Below are 19,519 nucleotides of genomic sequence, written 5' to 3' on the forward strand. Positions count from 1 at the left end.
TTCCCAAAAACTACTTTTTTTTTACCAACGTAGTTCTTACAAATGGCTTGGTTATTTAACACAAAATTTTGGGGAGGAGCCTAGCCAAATTACACAAATGAAATCCATATCTTACATCAAACCCACAGTTAGCAACTCTACTTATGATGATGCCTGCTTATGTTCATCGATGTCAAGTAAGTGCATCTCATAGATAGACAGTTCAGGTTTTGTGCTTGAGAGTTACTTCATTGATTTGTACAGGAGTTTTGGGTCGATAGTGGTCATCTGTATCTACTTCTTCGATTTCCTGAATAGTCATGACAGACACATCATCATTAAGGGGGATTTCGAAAAAAAAGAACAAAAAACATTGAAATCTCATTTCCAGGCTTGCCAATAGGTTTTAAAATGGCTTGTGAGTTCTTGACGAAGCATAATGAAGTAGTTCATTGATCACACTCCCAGTATGGAGTTGAATGTTCACTACATATTAAATGCGGAAAAACAGTGATATATCAAACATCCAACTATGTCATTTAAATTTTTTATGCGATTACTGATAGGAAAAGGAAAAAGGGAAAGGATCTATACCTGCACGACATCTTCTCCCTTGATGACACGCCCAAAGATATTAATCTTGTCATTCAAATCTGGTATTGGTGCAGTTGTAATAAATAGATCAAATCCTCCACCTTCATGTGTCGCTTTGGAAGTACCAAGCATAAATGCTTCATGCTTAAGACTGAACGTTAAGATTGCTAATTTAGTAAAAAACAGCGAGTCAAGGAAATCTCAAGGTAACTGTATAAGACACAATAACAGCAAATGATGTGCAACCTTGTGTTTAGTTGGCTGTAATGTTTTCCCCTCGATGTCCAATCTTCTGTAGCTTCAGAGTTTTCAATTTTACTACCTTGAATGACAAAGTTCTTTACTACACGAGTAAATTGCATCCCTTTGAAGTGACCTTTCTGGCTGCAAATACGTTTTAGAAGTTAATACTTCTATCATGCCAGTGGCACAAGGTTGCCCATCCAAAACTTTACAAATGAACAACAGAGAAATAAACACACTATTTTTTACACTATAACCGGCATGCACTTGAGGTTCGTATTTGTATTACAAGGAAATTTATGATGGAGATCAAAAAACCAATATGGAGCCACATCCATGGTGATGAAGTGGCAGAGATTCGTGCAAATAACACCAACAACATTTCATCAGCTTGACTCATGAACTGATACAACCACAAATAGCCAAAATATCAACTCCCTGACCCCCTAAGATAAAAGAAAAAGGTCAAAATCTTGCGAATCAAAACCCATCATTCCTATGCTCAGTAAATATTACTTATTGTCATGGGAAGGAATGACAAAGAATAGAGATGCAAACAAAAATTGGTGATCAGTCCCTCTCCCTCTTTCTTCTCCCTTAAAAAACCGGGAAAAAAAAAGTAAGAAAAGAAAAAGGTGGATTTTAACATGTTGAAATTCACCTTAATACCTAACTCCTCATCTTCACAAGTTCAAACTTAGGCAACTGTTTCTTTGAACATTTTTGAGGATCACATAAGCTCATCCCAGAATTCTCCTTTTCAAAGCATGTGACAAGTCACCAGGTGCTGCATGTGAGGTAGGGAAGGGATGAACACTTGGATTAGTCTACTTAGAGAAGGTTGCCTCGTTAGATCCATATGAACTAGGGTAAATTAATGGTCGTCTCCGCAAAACAAAAAAAAGAAAGAAGAAAGTGGCTTATGATGTATATAAGCTAGGAGTAATTTGATTGTCGTCTCCGAAAAAAAGAACAAACCAAAGACAAGAAAAGGAAAGAAAAAGCAAAAAACAAGAAGTTATAGCAGATACACACCTGAAATCAATGAACTCATTGACAATGTCAGGAGAACCATCCTTGTAAAGTTCCACAGTTATCTGTCCTTTCGAGGTGCTTATAAGCTGCCAATGACACACACAAGTTAACAAAGTCTAGAAAGGAAATAAGGATTGCGTAACAGAAAAGCATTGAAATGTGCAATTGTAGCCAAGAAAAAACATGGAGGAATACTCCAGACTTAAAAGAGAAACACTGTTATATGCTACAACTTAAGGAAGATACAAAAAGAAAACTAAGGTGAAGAACGCATGCTAGTAGTATGATTGAAGGAAAGTTGAAGAGAATGAGAGGAGGGAGGGAGGGGGTTGGACTACCTGCCTGTCACACCGGCATACTCAAAGCCGGTATTAGTAAATAAAATACTAGCTGACAAGAAAGCAAGAAAGAGAATTTTCTGAACTTACAGCGTAATTAGGAATATCTGATTTCTTCCGCTCAATAAACTGCAGCAAATAAAGAGGTCAGCATATACATGAGTGCAAAAGAATACTAAGGTAAATGCAGTTTGTCGGATCTAAATATGGAGCGAATGAAGTTCATGAGAAACTAGGTTTTAAATCAAATCAAAGAAAAAAATTGCTTAGGTGGTTTCTTGATTCTTCCCATCTGTCTAATTCTAGGTGGGCACAAAAAAACCCAGAGCCTCTACTTGTGAAAGGTTATAAGTATCTGGTTAATCAAAGTGCAAGCAAGTTGACCCAAGCACCACCATTTTTAAAAAATCTAAATATGGACCATAACAAATGGCATATGTCGGTCATTGGAGCTCAAGAAAACATGTTTGAAATGATAGCTACCAACCAAAAATAGGAGTTGTAAAATAATCCATACCTTTCTGTTTGATATACCATCCTGTGTCTGAAGAATTGATCTAGGCAGAAGAAAATAAAAAGGTTGAAGTATGAGGAAAAACATCTATCCAAATGCATCTTGTCACAAAATATTCAACAAATGAACAAGTGAGCATTGTTGATGAAACAAAATATCCATCCCCTATGGGGGCGTTTGACCATAAATTTTCCATTTGTATTCATGCCCAAACACAACTCCAATTTTTCAAATATCTTTTTGGGACAAAGTTAAAGGATATCGTCATAAAGTTTAGATCTGAAGAGTACCAAATACTTCTGATAAAGATAAGACACTATTGAAAGTCTTTCATTACCAAGTGTTGGAAATGGATATATCAGAACTTAAGAAACTCATGATAAGGACATGATTAGGTTAGTATTGGACAGATACAAGTGGCCATGACAAGTTTAAATATTAGTTCTCTATAAACACAAATAAAGAACCCAAAAATTAGGGCATTCCACATCTTAGACTTTACATACAACTACTAACAAGGGCCATGCCATACCTAAACACTCTGTTGCTTCACTTCTCTTCCAAATAATCATAACAAGAAGTACAAATAGGGACCATTACCAACAATTCCAAGTTAAGAACATCGACAATTGCCAAAGAGAGCTTAGCTTTCTGAAGCACAGAACATCGCATGAGTTCAAGAACATTGGAAAATTAGCCACTTACTTTGCTACTCTCGGAATGTAGTTTTGTCTATATAATTATGCTATATATCCAAATTTTATCTAAATAACTGCATTTGTTTATATGTCAAAGTTAAACAATCAAAAGATAGCCAGTAATAAACAACATAAAATAGATAAGATCCTACAAGTAGCTACGACAATTTCCACGAGAAGGTTTTCACTAACCTTCGAGACCAGTATTTATATGTAGAGAACAGGGAAAACACCATGACAGCAACAATTAGGATGTATACAATAATTGTAGGTACACTAACACCACTTGGCGCCTTCTTCTTTTTGCTTTGCAGTAGAAGAGCTTGAGGTTTTATCCTTGCCATGACACTTAAAATTTAAAACTCCCTAGTATTAATTCCCTGAAATCATCATAAACAAACAATCACAACTCAACACAAAATTAACATCCCACCTTTTAAATTAAATCAAAAGAATAAAAATTTCAACAACCCAAAGGATTCCACAATACTACTCCTTCCCTCTGTCCCGATTTAAGTGTCTTAGTTTGTCTAGGCACAGAGTTTAAATAAACCCTAACCAATTTGGGGAATTGCAGCCTAGTTGATTCATCAATTCATTTCAATTTTTTTTTTTTTTGAGCTACTCATAAACTGAATTCAGATTCGGCAAAAGATTACATCTTTATATATGAACAATAAGGCCAATAAAAAGGGAAAAAAGTATGAACTTGATGTAGCATAATTGCATTTCAAGCTCAAATTTCAGGATTCAGACTGTGAAATTAATTTCTAACAATTAAGAAATTTCACTTGATTTTCAACAACTCAATGAATAATATGGAAAAAATTGGCAAAACGCAAAGAAATTATTGCAAGAACCTGAATTGATTGCGCTGGATTGATTATTTCTCTTTGAATTTTCGCTGTGATTTTTGTATTTAGCGTGAAATTTTAGGGAAGAAGAAGGCAGTTGGTAAAAATATTCAAAAGTTTATATAGTACCCTTCTCAACAAGTTTTATAATTTATTTACCACAATTTTATTTTATTTTACATAATACGTAAACGTGTTATTTAACTTAGTTTCATTTTTATTTATACATTCTAATTTGGTGTGTGCTTAGCAATACTTAAACCTATATAAAGTTGTCCGCATAAACTCATGTTTGTCTACTTAACATCCTACATGACAAAAAACATTCTACGTATATTGTGTGATGTAGTGTCATGTGCATAGACGAAGCTAGGTGGGGGTTCATGGGTTCGAACAAACAGACTATCTTTTTTGTAGACCCTATGTTTGCATTAGAAAGTTAAATAAATATATGTATATTAACATTTTAACCCACAAACTCTTAACCTTGGCTCCGATTCTGTGCGTGTCTTCTTATTCAATTTTATACCAATTTAAGTGTCAACTTATGCATTGAAGCCTGAAGGATGAAACCAAGTTAAAGGTAATATGTCTGTATCATGCTTCTTTATATATATAATTTTATTTTGAGCAAACAACAGAAATCCCACTAGTTTATTAGCTAATCAGATGTTTGCACTTTAGTTTGTGAAATCATCTTTCGTACTACATTTACTTTGCCAATTACATGTATGTAGCACACTCAAATACACATGCCCATATATATATATATATATATATATATATAATATATATATGCGGGTTAAATTAAGTGTAATATATTATATATACATTGTATCTAAGCATTATTTGCATTGCATCCATCCTACCCTGATCTCCTCTCTTCTATATATATGTATCTAATGTGATATACATGTATTTAAAATATATATTAACTCTCTCTTTCACCCCTTTCCTTTTTGTATCTATGTTTCATAATGTATATAGTATTAAAATACGTATATATATCTAACTTGAAATTCAATATAAAATCATTAATTATTGAAACAATATGAAATTATTTTAAAGTATAAAATGAATTAATATTTATGATAAAAAAATTTGTGTGATTAAGCAATTTTTCTTTTTTACTTAGATTGGACCTTGGAGGGACAGAGGTTACAATCCAGTTAGAGATTATTGGGCTTAGGCCTATACTGAAGTAGTTGTATATGGGCCTTCTTCTTTCCTCTAATAATATCGCGCCATCGACAGATATATATTGGTGGTCTTCAAATTTTATCCTTCGAAATATATAAATAACAACTAATTACTAAAATTGTCCCTAACAATGAAGTAACAAATAAAATTTCGAAGGATATAAATTTATATTTTTATATTATAATATTCTATAAATTATGTCTTAAAAAAATGCAAGAGATTGTGTTTTAACACCAAATATAATATTCCACAACTTATGTAACAAAAAACACTACACATCTACCATACATATTATTCATCATTTAAAAAGAAGAAGGAAAATAAGGTACCACATGTTTCTAAAAGAATTTCCATTTCTAAACACTACGATAAATTCTAAAAAATACTACATAATTTATCGTAACTTAATTTCTATTAAACTTATGTCGAGTGAGACAAAAGTTCTCAAAATAATTAGGTCCCAATAGATGGATGCTTTTATCAGCAAATATTTGTTAAATGAGAAACACTCGCATGAACACATTAAATTTGAGGACAAAAATTGAAAACTATCCCAAAATAGGATCAATTCGTGCAAAAACTTTAACAACACTAGAGTCGATCCATGGGGTTCAAAAAATTGTTAAAGTTTCAAAATCGAAAATATTAATATCTAGAGCTTCAAAAATAAAAACGATCCATGAAGTTCAGACTTATATATATTCAAAAAAAATGATTAATGAAGTGTTGGATTTTCAAAGTTAAGGAAGGAAAAATCACAAGTTTTAAAGCTTTATAAATTTAAAATTGAAGGACCGATTAATGAGATTCAAACACTTACAAATTCTTTTTTATTTAAAAGTATTTCTATTAAAGTATATTTTCGTATTAAAGCATTATTATTTTTCGATGACTATTCAAATAATAGCTAAGAACTCATAATTATACATGAAAATTGGTCCTCACACCTAATTTTTACATTGAATTTGTTACATCGCAAAACTTTAATCCAAATATTATCTATAGGATTCTCCAAAATGGCTCGTAGATGTTCTACACCACTAATTTAAGATAATTTCCTAGAGGGGTATCATATTTAATCAATTTGTTTGAAGACTTATCAAATTGATTGAAAGACATGTTCACACAAAGGAACTATTATTGTTCGTATTATATATTTCTTCCGTCTCAATTTAATGTTATTTCAGCCAAAAATAGTAATAATGTCTAAAAATAGATATCGTTTAAAAATTTTAAGATAAAATATAATAATTACTTCCAATTATATATATATTTATATTAAAATGTTCAGTTTGAAGTGTCGTATATCTATATTAAATAGAAGTAATTTTGTAAATTATAAATTTTTTAATATATATAAAATGAGCTAAAATTTTATTTTTCTTTAGATACGGAGAGAGTATAAACAAAACACAAATTACCAAAAATAAATGTCAATTTCTTTAGTCAATTTGCTTGCCAAGACAAAGTATAAGTCAACATTGTGTCTCTTTTTTTTCCACTAGCATTTTACCATATTAATGTCATGTGGTTGTCATAAATCTATTATTTTAGTCCATACAATTCAACATCACAAAAATATGAATGCATATGTTTAAAATATGTGTTAGGTTAATTAATGATTCATCTGTTTTGAATTATTTATCGTGTTTCTCTTTTATACGTCTCTTATAAAAAATATGTTATGAACAACTTTGATTATTCTTACTCTTTTTCATGTCTTTAAGACAATGTGGTATCATAAATAAAGCATTTGTGATCATAAAAAACAATTACTACAAAAGATAAAATGAGAAAAATTAATTTAAATGAAAATCATTTGAGAAAAACTAATTTTAAAGTTAAGATAATTGAGATTGAGAAAATATTATTAAGTAATCATTTCATAGTATGTATAAAAATACGTAATTTATTTATTAAAAATTAGTGTACATTTTCCAAATTTTGGAACTTCAATTATGTGGGACAGAGATAGATGACATGATTTAATAATTCGACCATTTGTCCAACATATTACTTTAGTCATAACATGTGTTGTCTATGTTAAATTTGTAATTTAAAAAAACATTTGAAATTGAAGTGCTATAGTATTTATTTTTCTTATGAGAAGTTGACCGTATACTTAGATAACGTTGCTTATCTGAAGAATAACCATTGTAAATTTTCTCGTTAATAATAATAAAAAATCTCCGAAATAATAACGAGACGTGTTTAATCTCTGAATTTAATTTTAAATTAGATTTTGCAATTCACTTTGCTTTAATGTAGATGTTAAGGTGCTAAAACAAGTTTATCTTTAAAAAGACAATTCTCTAGACGTTTCAAAAAGAATGACCATATTTTCTTTTTAATTTGTTTTAAAGAAAAGGGAAAATACATAAAATCCCACCTGAACTTGGCACGAAAACTTGCTTTAGTACTTAAACTACACGGATAATTATTTACCCTCCTAATCTCTTTTCAAGTGAATTAAAATACATCCAAATCGCTGGCATGACAAATAAAAAAAAAATGAGGCGCCTAAAGATAAAAAAGAAAAAAAAAAGAATAAATGGACCCCAATTATTTTCATTTTATCCAATAATCTTTTTTTTTCTTCATACCCTACCACCCTCACCCAACCTTTAACCTTTAGTACCACCAACCCCACCCCCACCTCCCGTCCTTTCATTTTCCTCACACACAATCCACCTCTCCCGCCGTCAACCACCACCTGCACTACCCTTTCTTCTTCTTCGACACCCCCACCCCCAACGAACCCCCACTCCTACCCTATTTATTTGTCTTCCAATCTCTTCTTCTTTTTTCTTTGTTATACTTTTCATAATTTTCTCGTTCATCAAGACGGATCCATCCCACCTTTATTTCCTTTAATTTCTATTAATAAATTCAAAAAATGTGATGAACAAGAAAAAATTAAAAAGTCATCAATTTGTGCTTGCTTCAAATTAATATTAATCTTTATGGCAAAATTTGAATATGATGAATTTGAAGTTATTTTCAATGAAACTCTACAAATTTTCATTTCAAATTAAATTTTTGTAGTTATTATTTATTTGCTTTAATTTTGTGTCTTAAAAATCTTACACCATCATAGTCTTTATATTGTGTAGCAACTAACCTATCTCCCACTCCCACATTTTAAGAACGTTTACATAGATATCTCTCGGTTCATAGCACAGTTAAAAATTTTACTGAGGAGGAGTCAAAATATTAAAAACGCATAATACATAAACATGTCTTTTAACTTAGCTTCCTCTACACCTAGCCCTCCAACTTTGGATGTCTACAAGTAGACACTTAAACTTATATAGAGTTGAACAAGCAAACACATACGTCTACTCGTCGTCATACGTGGCAATTCACGCTCGACGCGACATCCTACAAGTATTATGCTGTAGGACACGTGTCTACTTGTAAACATCCCATATTAAAGTGCATAGATGCAAATTAAGGTCAAGTTTAAAAAATATATTTATGTATTATACGTAAATAATAAGGGGTGTCGATATATATATATATATATATATATATATATATATATATATATATAAAAATTTTAACCTAGCTATCTAGTGTAAAACAAAAGGTGGCTCCACACTCTTTGGTTAACTTGATAGTGTAATTGTCGACCTCAATTTGTTTGAAACTGAGACGTAGCTAAATGTTGTAAGTAGTTTATAAATACCTAATGTTAGTATGGTAGTAAACACAAGTAAGTCCTTTTTTTTCCCACTCATATTATAAGTTTCCAATGGCAAAGTTAACTGAAAATGGTGGCTACAAAGCTAATATGATAGGCTTTAGCATCCATTTTCTCATGAGCAAATGGTTCATGGTTTTTGCTTCTCTTCTAATCATGTCAATGGCTGGTGCAACTTACTTATTCAGCCTTTATAGCAATGAAATCAAATCCTCATTAGGCTATGATCAAACAACTTTAAACTTACTAAGTTTCTTCAAAGACTTAGGTGGTAATGTTGGAATGATATCCGGTTTTATCAACGAAGTCACTCCAGCATGGGTAGTTCTATTAATGGGAGCCATCATGAATTTCTTTGGTTACTTCATGGTATGGCTTGCGATTGTAGGACGTATAGCTAAACCTCCTGTTTGGCAAATGTGTTTTTACATATGCATTGGTGCAAGTTCTCAGACATTTGCTAATACTGGTGTGTTAGTCACTTGTGTCAAGAATTTCCCCGAAAGCAGGGGAATTGTACTTGGATTGTTGAAGGGATTTGTTGGTTTAAGTGGCGCGATTATCACACAATTGTATCATGCTTTCTATGGAAATGATGTGAGGTCTCTTGTTCTGTTAATTGGTTGGCTGCCTTGTGTTGTTTCTTGCTTATTTCTACGAAGTGTTCGCGTTATGAAGGTGGATAGACAGGCTAACGAGCTTCGAGTTTTCTACAAACTTCTGATCATTTCACTTGGCCTAGCTGGTTTTATCATGGTTGTAATTGTTGTTCAAAATAAGGTAAGTTTCACTAGGGTTGAATATGCAGGAAGTGCTGCTGTAGTACTGATTTTGCTCTTAGCTCCGCTCATCCTCGTCTTTAAAGAAGAGTTTACCTTGTGGAAATGTAAGCGACAAGCCTTACATGATACTCCACAGGTGAACGTTGTAACAGAAACTCCGTGTTCTGTTCAGCCAGAACCGGAAGAGATCAGTTGTTTAAAACCAAATATCTGGTGGTACAGTAATGTGTTTAATCCACCACCAAGGGGTGAGGACTACACAATACTGCAAGCCATTTTCAGCTTAGATTTCTTGATTCTGTTTACAACGACTACTTTTGGGGTAGGCGGTACACTGACAGCTATCGACAACTTAGGCCAAATAGGGAAGGCCTTAGGCTATCCTTCAACAAGCATTACAACATTTGTGTCCTTACTCAGCATATGGAACTACCTAGGGCGTGTTGTCTCAGGCTTTGTATCCGAAATCTTCTTGTCAAAATACAAGTTCCCTCGCCCGTTGATGCTCACAATAGTCCTCCTCCTGTCATGTACCGGGCACCTTCTCATCGCGTTTGGGGTCCCTAATTCCCTCTACATTTCTTCAATCATAATGGGGTTCTGTTTTGGAGCACAATGGCCTTTGATATTCGCCATTGTATCGGAGATATTCGGGCTTAAATACTACTCAACTTTGTACAATTTGAGTGGTGGAGCTAGCCCTTTTGGTGCATATATTCTTAATGTTAGAGTTGCGGGCCAATGGTATGATAAAATGGCACTGAGACAAATGAAAACTAATGGATTGATAAGAGGTGTTGGTGAAGATTTGACTTGTATTGGTGTGGAGTGTTATAAAATGGCCTTTTTGGTTATCACTGGTGCTACATTAATAAGTTGTGTTGTTTCACTTGTTCTAGCAATTAGAACAAGGGAATTTTACAAAGGTGATATATATAAGAAATTCAGAGTGCAAAGGGAAGCAATGGTTTCAAAAGAATTAGTAACATCAACAACAAAAAATATAGATGAGTAGTTCGATATTTGTATTTCTTACCTAGTCAATCAATTAGTTTTTCCGCGTTAATCATATGAAAAGATCAAAAAAGTTTAAGTGGTGTATCATTGTCTCTAGTTTGTCTGTATTTTTTAAAATTAATGATGTAATATTCAAAGTTCACTGATTCGACTAATCAAAAATCTCTATATAATTGTGGGTGATACGAATTGATTGGCTCAGATTTTGTACTGTTATCGACATGGTGGATGGACCATGTATGTTTTTTGTAAGCAAATTATTGAAGAAATGTGAGTTCAATTATGAATGATGAATTCAAAAAATAATAATAATAGTAAAGTCATTTTTGGATCTTGTACTTTGAATTATGTTTTTTAGTACCAAAAAAATTTAGCTAGAAAATTAAAAAAACTAGTGAAATATTATTCTGGTAAAATTTTCTGATCTACTTATAATAATGATTTCTATCATTTTTGGTTGATGACAAAATTCATGTAGCTGGAAAATAAAGGGAACTGTTTTTTTTTTCTTTTGCAGCTGTGATTGCAGCATGATCCTGATTCCTGACATATTATGGTTTACACATATTGGCTGTATGTTTTTTGTGGACTCGATTAATTTAAATTTATATATTATTGTGCTCGTTACATAGGAAAGTGTCATTTATTAAAGATTTTCACCATTCGCAAATAAGAATGAATCCAAAATTCAAAAAGTGGTACAAGACTCAACCTTTAGGTTCTTATCATGGGTTAATATCACTTATTTCCTCCGTTACAATTTGTTTTTCTTACTTTAGAAAAAGAATATTTTTTGTTTTGACAATACTTTAGTTCTAACTTTCTGCATGACACGTTTAAGACGACAAGATTAAAAAATTTTCATATTTTCTTAAATTTCGTATAAAATCAAAACCAAACAATCAAATTGAGACGAAGGGAGAGTCAAGCTGCTTTGGCTTAAAGCCAGACTTACTAGGAGCCCTATGTTGGTCAGACTCTTCAAAAATGTCAATGGGTGCGCGTTGCATTCACCAAAATAGTGTATTTTTGAAGAATCCAAGATAAGTGCGAAATCAAAAGTGAGAAGTCCGTGCAACTAAGCTGAGAGCTAGCTAGGTCCAATGGTAGTATTGTTGGGTTTAATTTGCCCTAAATTTCTAATGAAGATTTTGTTGGAGAAATTGTTTCAGAGAGATTCTTTGTGTTGAGACATAAATTTTGCAAAGGAGATTATGGAGAGGAGAAGCAATTAAGTCAAAAAGGTGGACAAATTTATTTTGTCAGAAATTCAGGCTAGGGAGATTTGTTGGGTTTAATTTGCCCTAAATTTCTTACCATAAATAGGTTTTCCTTGTAGGAAAAGGTTTTGGATTGACTAATCCTTTTCTTGTAGGAAAAGGTTTAGGATTCTATAAATAGAGGCATGTTCCTTCTAACTTAATTAGCATTCACAATGTAGTCTTAAGGGATTGAGAGTTTTGGTTAGAGGGAGAATTTGTGTGTCACAAGCTTGATACGTTATCATTTGTGTGAACCTCCCATGTATTCCGAGTGAATTGGTTGAGGTTGTTTCTCTCTGTATTTTGTATTCTCATGTTTATAGTGGATTGCTTATCTCCTTTGTGGACGTAGGTCGATTGACCGAACCACGTTAAATCTCTGTGTCATTTGGTATATTTCTCGTTGTCTTCTTACTCGTGGTCTTTCGAGATTTGCTTTGCTAGCTTCCGCATTTACACCTGCTTATTTTCGGTCCTAACAAGTACTGCTGCCTGATTTTGTGGTACCTAGTTCTTTCTACTCACTGAAGTTTTCTGAGGCTAGCAAATCTTTGTAATTGAATTTCTATAAACTTTGTTTCTACGTAACAACAATAATAACGTATCGAGTGAAATCCAGCAAGTGAGGTCTGAAGAGGGTAGAATATACGCAGACCTTATCACTACCTCATGGAGATAGAGAGGTTTTTTCTGAAAGACCCTCGGTTCAAGTTTGTTTCTACACAACTTATAGTTAGAACAAATCTTCCATTACATAGATAAAATTCAACTTGTAAATCTTGTATACACTTTCAACTCCTTGTACATAGTGATATCAGCCATAAGCACAAGATGTCAAAACTATAATCACATATCAGAATGACTATAATGGAGTATCACCATTTGTTCTGGACTGAGACTCAGCAGCATCGACTGCTTTGGCTTGTTCTCTAAACTTCTTGTAGATATCCCCTTTGTAAAACTTGAATGTTCTGATTACTAAAACCAATGAAACAATGAACCCCACAAAAGTAGATGCTGCAATTATCAAGAAAGCCAACTTATAACACTCAACTCCAGTGCAAGTCAAGTCTTCACCGCGTTTCCTAATGATCCCATGAGCTGCCAATTGTTTCATTGCTTCTCTGTCATACAAATTACCAGCCACTTTAACATTGAATATGTAAGCTCCGATCGGGCTAGCAGCACCCCCAAAGTTGAGCAATGTGGAGTAATGCTTAAGCCCAAAGATTTCAGATATGATCGCGAATATCAAAGGCCATAAAGCACCAAAACACAGCCCAATCAGCACAGACGCGACATACAGAGTGTTAGGCACGCCAAGCGCAATCAAAACATGAACCAGGCAGGAAAAAAACAGCACTATTGCCAACATCAATGGACGCGGAAACTTATACTTCTCCAAGAAGATCTCAGACGCGAATCCAGAACCTACACGCCCAAGATAACCCCATATACTCACAAGTGACACAAATGTAGTAATACTTGTTTTAGGATAACCTAAAGCTTTACCAATCTGGCCTAAATTATCCATAGCTGTCAAAAGCCCCCCCGCTCCAAAAATTGTTGCAATAAACAGAATCAACATATCAACACTAAGTACCGCTTGCAGTATAGTATAGTCTTCACCCCTCTCTGGTGGCTTAAACACATCTTGAAAGAACGAAACATGTTCTTTCTGATCGTTAATCGGAACAACAACTGCTGAACACTGAAGGGGTCTCTCAATCTCATCAACTTTAATCTCTACACTCAAATTTCGCTTCTTAACATCCCATAAATTCAATTCCTCTCTAACAACAAGTACTATCGGAGCACATAACAAAACAAGGATAGTACCAGCAGTTAACCAATAACCAGTAGCACCAAACACAACACTGTTTTGCACTATAATTATAGCCATGAGAAAACCAGCTAAACCAAATGACACAAACAAAAGCTGATAAAAAATCCTAATTTCATTTTCTTTTTCTTGCTGGTTAATCTTGATAGCCCGAATAACCCTGAGTAGAACACAAGAAACAACAGTAGGAAGCCAAGCAATAAGCAAGATTAAAGATTTACCATCACTTCCATAAAAGGCATGATAAAATTGTGTGAGTACAGCACCACTTAAACCAACAAAACCCTTCAAAAGCCCAATCACAATACCTCTACTTTGTGGGAAATTCTTAACACAAGTAACAATAACACCAGTGTTGACAAATGTTTGTGAATTTGCCCCAATGAAAATACAAAAACACATCTCCCAAACTTTGGGGTTACTAAATTTCTTAGTAACAGCAAGCCAAATAGAAAAATACCCAAAAAAATTCATAAATGCACCAAGAAGAATAACAACCCATGGTGGAGTAATTTCATTGATTAAACCAGAAATAATCCCAACATTTGCACCTAAATCTTTGAAAAAACCAAGTAAATTTAAAGTTGTTTGATCATAACCTAGTGAAATTTTTACTTCTTCTGAGTAGAGACCAAATATATATGTGCCACCAGCAACAGACAAAATCAAAATTGAAGCAAAAAACATGAACCATCTACCAGAAAGCAAGTGTATACCAAAATTTTCCATGGCTTTTGATAATTTTTTTAATTATGAAGATGTTGGTTTAGTGAATAGCACAATATAATAATATATAATATAATAATACATAAAATATTGAATCTAGACTAAAATAAGTATAGATACGTGTAAGGCTAATTAAATTATAATTTTAAGTAATTAAGTGATAATCTCTTTTTATTTTCACAAACCTCAAAGATACTCCGTTTAATTCATATCGAGGTAAGTGAATTGTTGAGATAGCACACCCCATTTAAGAAAGGGGAAAATGATTTAAATACATAAATTTAAAATTTGTTTTTTATTATTACTTTTTAATATTTTAAAAAATGTATAATAGTTAAAAACATGGTGAAACGAAAAGAATATGAAGAAAAAGCTTATTATTTTCTTGAATTTTGAATAATTCACTTACTTTAGATTATGAAAAAAAATTCGCTAATTTAAAAATCATAGTAGTAATCTTTTATGTGTAGTTTTACTCTGTAGGATTATCGTTTAAGAGATGTTGAAATTGACTTACTTTTAATTGTCTTTGGCTTTTAAATATATACTTTTAATTTTTAGCGGTATTTGACAAAACACTTTATGAGCTAGTTTAGATTGACTTAAAAAATAGGTTTTCAGTCAAAAATAAAATATCAAATTAAAAGTCCTACTTTTGGCTTTGACTTATTTAAAGTCATTTTAATTCATTTAAAATTATTTTTATATATTTATATTTATCAAATATTTTTAAAAGCCAAAAACTGATTAAAAATAAATTTAATTAATTATTAAGTCAATTCACTTTTAGGTCACTAATCAAAACTTATCTAACACCCTTAAACCTATCTTTTTCTAATTATCATTTTGATCTTTGATTTCACATATTTAAAACACTTTTTGGGTTTTATTTATTTGATTAGATATAAATTTTTTAAGAGATTAACAAAAACAAAATAGGGAAAATATAGTATCCTCTGACTTATGTCTGAAATCTCAGGGACACATTCTTCTATAGGTTTTATTACCTTTTTGAACTTATTTTATAAATAATTTTTTGTCCTTTTTTATTCTACGTGACATCATCTTCTAGGCCAGTGCATACTGATAATTTTTTCAAATTACATGGTTGGTAGTGCCACGTAGGCCAAAAACAAATAAAAATTATTTATAAAATAAATTTAAAATATAATAAAATCTTAATATAATATAAATATATCTTTAAAATTCGAACATAAATTAAGAAATACTTATGCATTTTTTAAAAAATTAAATTTACAACCTCAAATGAATTTGTATGATGCATCTTTAGTAGTCATACTACAATAATATTAATATTTTTTTTCGATGATAATAATATTAATATTAACTAAAGCTAAACTAAAATGTATGTTTTGTGTAAAAGAGAAAAAAAAAAAAAGTTGAACAAAGAAAAGATTAGTCCTTTTCAAGTAGAAAGACTATTCAATTTGACTTGAGTGGATGGTGTACCCATTTAGCCATTTGGATAGAACTCACGTGCGATGATTCATTTGACAAACATAAATTATTAGTCGAAAGTTGATCGAATGATAAAGTATATTTAAAATTATGAATTGAGTTATCGAGGAAGCAAAAGGGTGAAAGTTTTTTGATAGTAAAATTATTTTCAATCTTTTTAAATTTATGTAAAAATATTTATCTAAATACTGCTATGGTTTTTTCTTAAAAAAATAAAATCAAATTATAGATAATTTTATAACAATTCATAGAATTTTAAAGTTGAATTATTACAAGTAAATATATATATATAAAAAAAATTCATTCTTTTAGATCGATTAAAAAAAAATTCTCCTAAAAAATTGATCAAACTTGACTAGAAAATATATTTCACGCTATGTCATATTATCTTTTTGAGCATTTTCATCCTTTTAACTGTATATTTTTTAATTAAAAAACAATTTTTTTAAAATTAAAATATTATAAACTTTTTTAAAATTCTAGCCAAGTATTCACCCACTCTTTTTATTTTTATTTTTTTTAACTCACATGATAATCCACAACCTTTGCCACAGTTTTGAGCACTTTATCTGATTATGATATAGCTCATAAATTGCACAGAAAATGAAAATTACTAGGCAAATCTAATACAATGAGCTCATAATTAAATAGGAATAGAGTCTGAATTTAATCCCAAATCTCCACGTAAAAAATAAATGTTCTTTATTTTTCTTTTTATTTTTCTTTAAAAAATAATAATTAACTTTGGCTGACAACTTAATTTACTATATAATAATAATAATAATAATAATAGTGGTTGGTTCTTATGTTTGGCTTTTGTTAGTAGTTGAATCTTTACTTAAAACTCATGAATGGATAATTATTATTATTATTGTTATTATTATTGACAAAAATTACCTCTTTGAGGAGGGGAAAATTAGTTCTCAAATTTGTCATTGTCACATATAACAACACATTAATTAAATATTCCTAACAACACTAAGGCCTAGAATGCAGTGCCAAAGTTTTATGAAACACCACAACAAAGACGGTGCAAATCACCTCCGTTTTACGGGACATATACAAATCAATTCGAATACATCTCACGTATTAATTATTATAATTTTTCAATTTTTAAATTGACATATCTGTTAGGAAAGTAATATTAATATAGTGAATTATTATTTTAACCTTATTAAAATATATAAATTAAAATTTTTTAAGATTTAAAAAAAATACACTTTTTTTCAAAATTAATTAATTAAGAATGTAATAAATAAAAAAAAATATCCTTTCTTAATTTGTGAAAATAAATCGATAATTAAACATAAAAAAATTTATAAAACCTCTTAGTGAATTTTATATACCTAATTATTTAATTTTACATAAATCTAAAGTGTTGATTTTCGTATAGCGTTTTTTTAAAGGCATTTAATTCATTTGTCAACTAGAAAAAAACTTTAAATTTAAGTATGTGCAACTTTTTTTCTTCTTTATATTTGAGTGGATGTAATAAGCCTTTGGAACTTCAATTCAGATAAGATTCACGTCTTATTATTCATTGGATTATCTTTTATTTTATTCGATAAAATTGTATCGATTTTTTTTAAATGAATATTGAATATCGAATAATATTTTTTATAGATAACTTAAATATATGACAGGTGTTATAAATGACAAATTTACCCACCATTGAATATCGTAACCAAATAAGATTCCAAAAAGATGACTTTATTTAGTTGCAAATGAAAGTGATTGTTTTAGATAATATTTATTCCAATTATTTATCAAATAAAAAAAAACAAAAGAAACACACGAAAGTAAGTTGTTATCATATTTATCAATAATCATGATGTTCGAATCAATACAATTATAACATTAATTTTATGAATTTTATAGCGACCCTATAACTTAACTATGAAAATTTGATGGTCACTAAATTTGTAAGTACTATATTAGATTAGAATTGAAAGAAAGCCCATTAAACTTGATCCATTTACAAACATATGGCCCAAGATTCTACAGTTAAATAGCCCATTTACCTCCCCATAAAGATCTTTCGGAAATTTTATTGAACAACTTTTTTATATATAGCAAATATAAATTTATATTTATATGATATAGCAAAGTTTACATAATTATATTTCATAGCAAACATAAATATATATATTTCGCTATACATCTGCAAAAAAAACAATTGTATAATTTGTATATGTAATGCATATTTATATGCTATAACAAAGTTTGCATAATTGTGTTTCATAATAAACATAAATATATATATATATATATATATATATATATATATATATATATATTTTGCTATATATCTATAAAAAAAAACAATTGTATAATTTGCATATGTATAAAATGAGAAAGAGAGAAAGAAAGAAGAAAATTGGGGAGAGAATTATTTGTATTGTATAATTATAAGTGTATAGGCGAAGACATAAATATTTACATGTTCATATACAATTTCCTCTCGCAAACAGAAACGCAATTTATTCATTTCATTTCTATTTGTATAAGCGATAGAGGCGAGGGTGGTGAGCGAGATTTGGGAGAGGGGAGAGAGGGGAACGAAAATATATGTATATAAAGAATTTTTTTCTCGCTTTATACAAACAGAAACACATTTTATACATTTGTGTTTGTATAAATGCGAGAGGGAGCGAGAGAGGAAAAGTAGCGAGCGAGAGTTTAAGGGAGACATGTGACTGAAAAACAGTTTGCTACAGGGTACAATTAAATCAAAGTGTGATTATAGCTTTTAATTTGATTTATTAATTTATCATTATATACAATTTTTCATTTTTATTCTCTTTTCTTAATACTTATTCACTTATCATTTTTTTTTCTGTTGTTTGGTATTCACATTAAAATTTGGATACGCGCTACAAAATTTCACATTGAAAAATAAAACTCTCTAATAAAAGTGACACTCTATATTTGGTGTATCCAGATTGAAGTCCAACTAAACAAATGCTTGTACTTGTAATTACCTAAAAATGTTGGGAAAAAAAAGAATTACAATGTGAGAAATTCAATTCTAAACAATAAGATTAAAGTTTCAAATAGTGGACGATTAAGCTTATATCTTCCAACCCATCTTTATCATTTGCTATTCTTTGTTATACTTATTATAATTATTAAGGATAATTATATAGAATGACAAATTAATAATGTAAAATAAATACAGTAGCTATTGTTTAATTTACTTATGTTCCATAGCAAACTGTTCGTCAGTCGCCTCTCTTCCTCATATTCTCGCTC

At 30.7% G+C, this 19,519-nt stretch overlaps 3 protein-coding genes across 3 annotated transcripts; 1 reads left to right on the forward strand and 2 right to left on the reverse strand.

The window, feature by feature from the left end:
• LOC101243840 (peptidyl-prolyl cis-trans isomerase CYP21-4) lies at positions 1 to 4,396 on the reverse strand. The gene is made up of 8 exons (XM_004249429.5): positions 4,262 to 4,396; positions 3,594 to 3,781; positions 2,707 to 2,746; positions 2,280 to 2,318; positions 1,852 to 1,937; positions 820 to 957; positions 574 to 724; positions 1 to 289 (listed from the first exon to the last, which is right to left on the reverse strand). Exons 2-8 carry the CDS (start codon positions 3,743 to 3,745, stop codon positions 203 to 205), a joined length of 693 nt encoding a protein of 230 aa, XP_004249477.1. The 5' UTR covers positions 3,746 to 3,781; positions 4,262 to 4,396; the 3' UTR covers positions 1 to 202.
• Positions 4,397 to 9,156: 4,760 nt separating this feature from the next.
• LOC101244136 (protein NUCLEAR FUSION DEFECTIVE 4) lies at positions 9,157 to 11,146 on the forward strand. The gene has a single exon (XM_004249430.5). The coding sequence runs from the start codon at positions 9,210 to 9,212 to the stop codon at positions 10,953 to 10,955; it is 1,746 nt and encodes a 581-aa protein (XP_004249478.1). The 5' UTR covers positions 9,157 to 9,209; the 3' UTR covers positions 10,956 to 11,146.
• Positions 11,147 to 12,952: 1,806 nt separating this feature from the next.
• LOC101244433 (protein NUCLEAR FUSION DEFECTIVE 4) lies at positions 12,953 to 16,182 on the reverse strand. Its single transcript, XM_004249431.5, has one exon. The coding sequence runs from the start codon at positions 14,789 to 14,791 to the stop codon at positions 13,082 to 13,084; it is 1,710 nt and encodes a 569-aa protein (XP_004249479.1). The 5' UTR covers positions 14,792 to 16,182; the 3' UTR covers positions 12,953 to 13,081.
• Between the last annotated feature and the right edge of the window lie 3,337 nt (positions 16,183 to 19,519).

Source organism: Solanum lycopersicum, chromosome 10, assembly GCF_036512215.1.
Source record: "Solanum lycopersicum chromosome 10, SLM_r2.1".
Lineage (NCBI taxonomy): Eukaryota > Viridiplantae > Streptophyta > Magnoliopsida > Solanales > Solanaceae > Solanum > Solanum lycopersicum.

Coding starts and splice junctions, on each gene's coding strand:
- LOC101243840 (XM_004249429.5), bottom strand. CDS start 3,745: ATGGCAAGGATAAAACCTCAAGCTCTTCTACTGCAAAGCAAAAAGAAG. Junction 958..1,851: donor AATGAGTTCATTGATTTCAG/GTGTGTATCTGC, acceptor ACGTATTTGCAG/CCAGAAAGGTCACTTCAAAG. Junction 725..819: donor TACAGCCAACTAAACACAAG/GTTGCACATCAT, acceptor CTTAACGTTCAG/TCTTAAGCATGAAGCATTTA.
- LOC101244136 (XM_004249430.5), top strand. CDS start 9,210: ATGGCAAAGTTAACTGAAAATGGTGGCTACAAAGCTAATATGATAGGC.
- LOC101244433 (XM_004249431.5), bottom strand. CDS start 14,791: ATGGAAAATTTTGGTATACACTTGCTTTCTGGTAGATGGTTCATGTTT.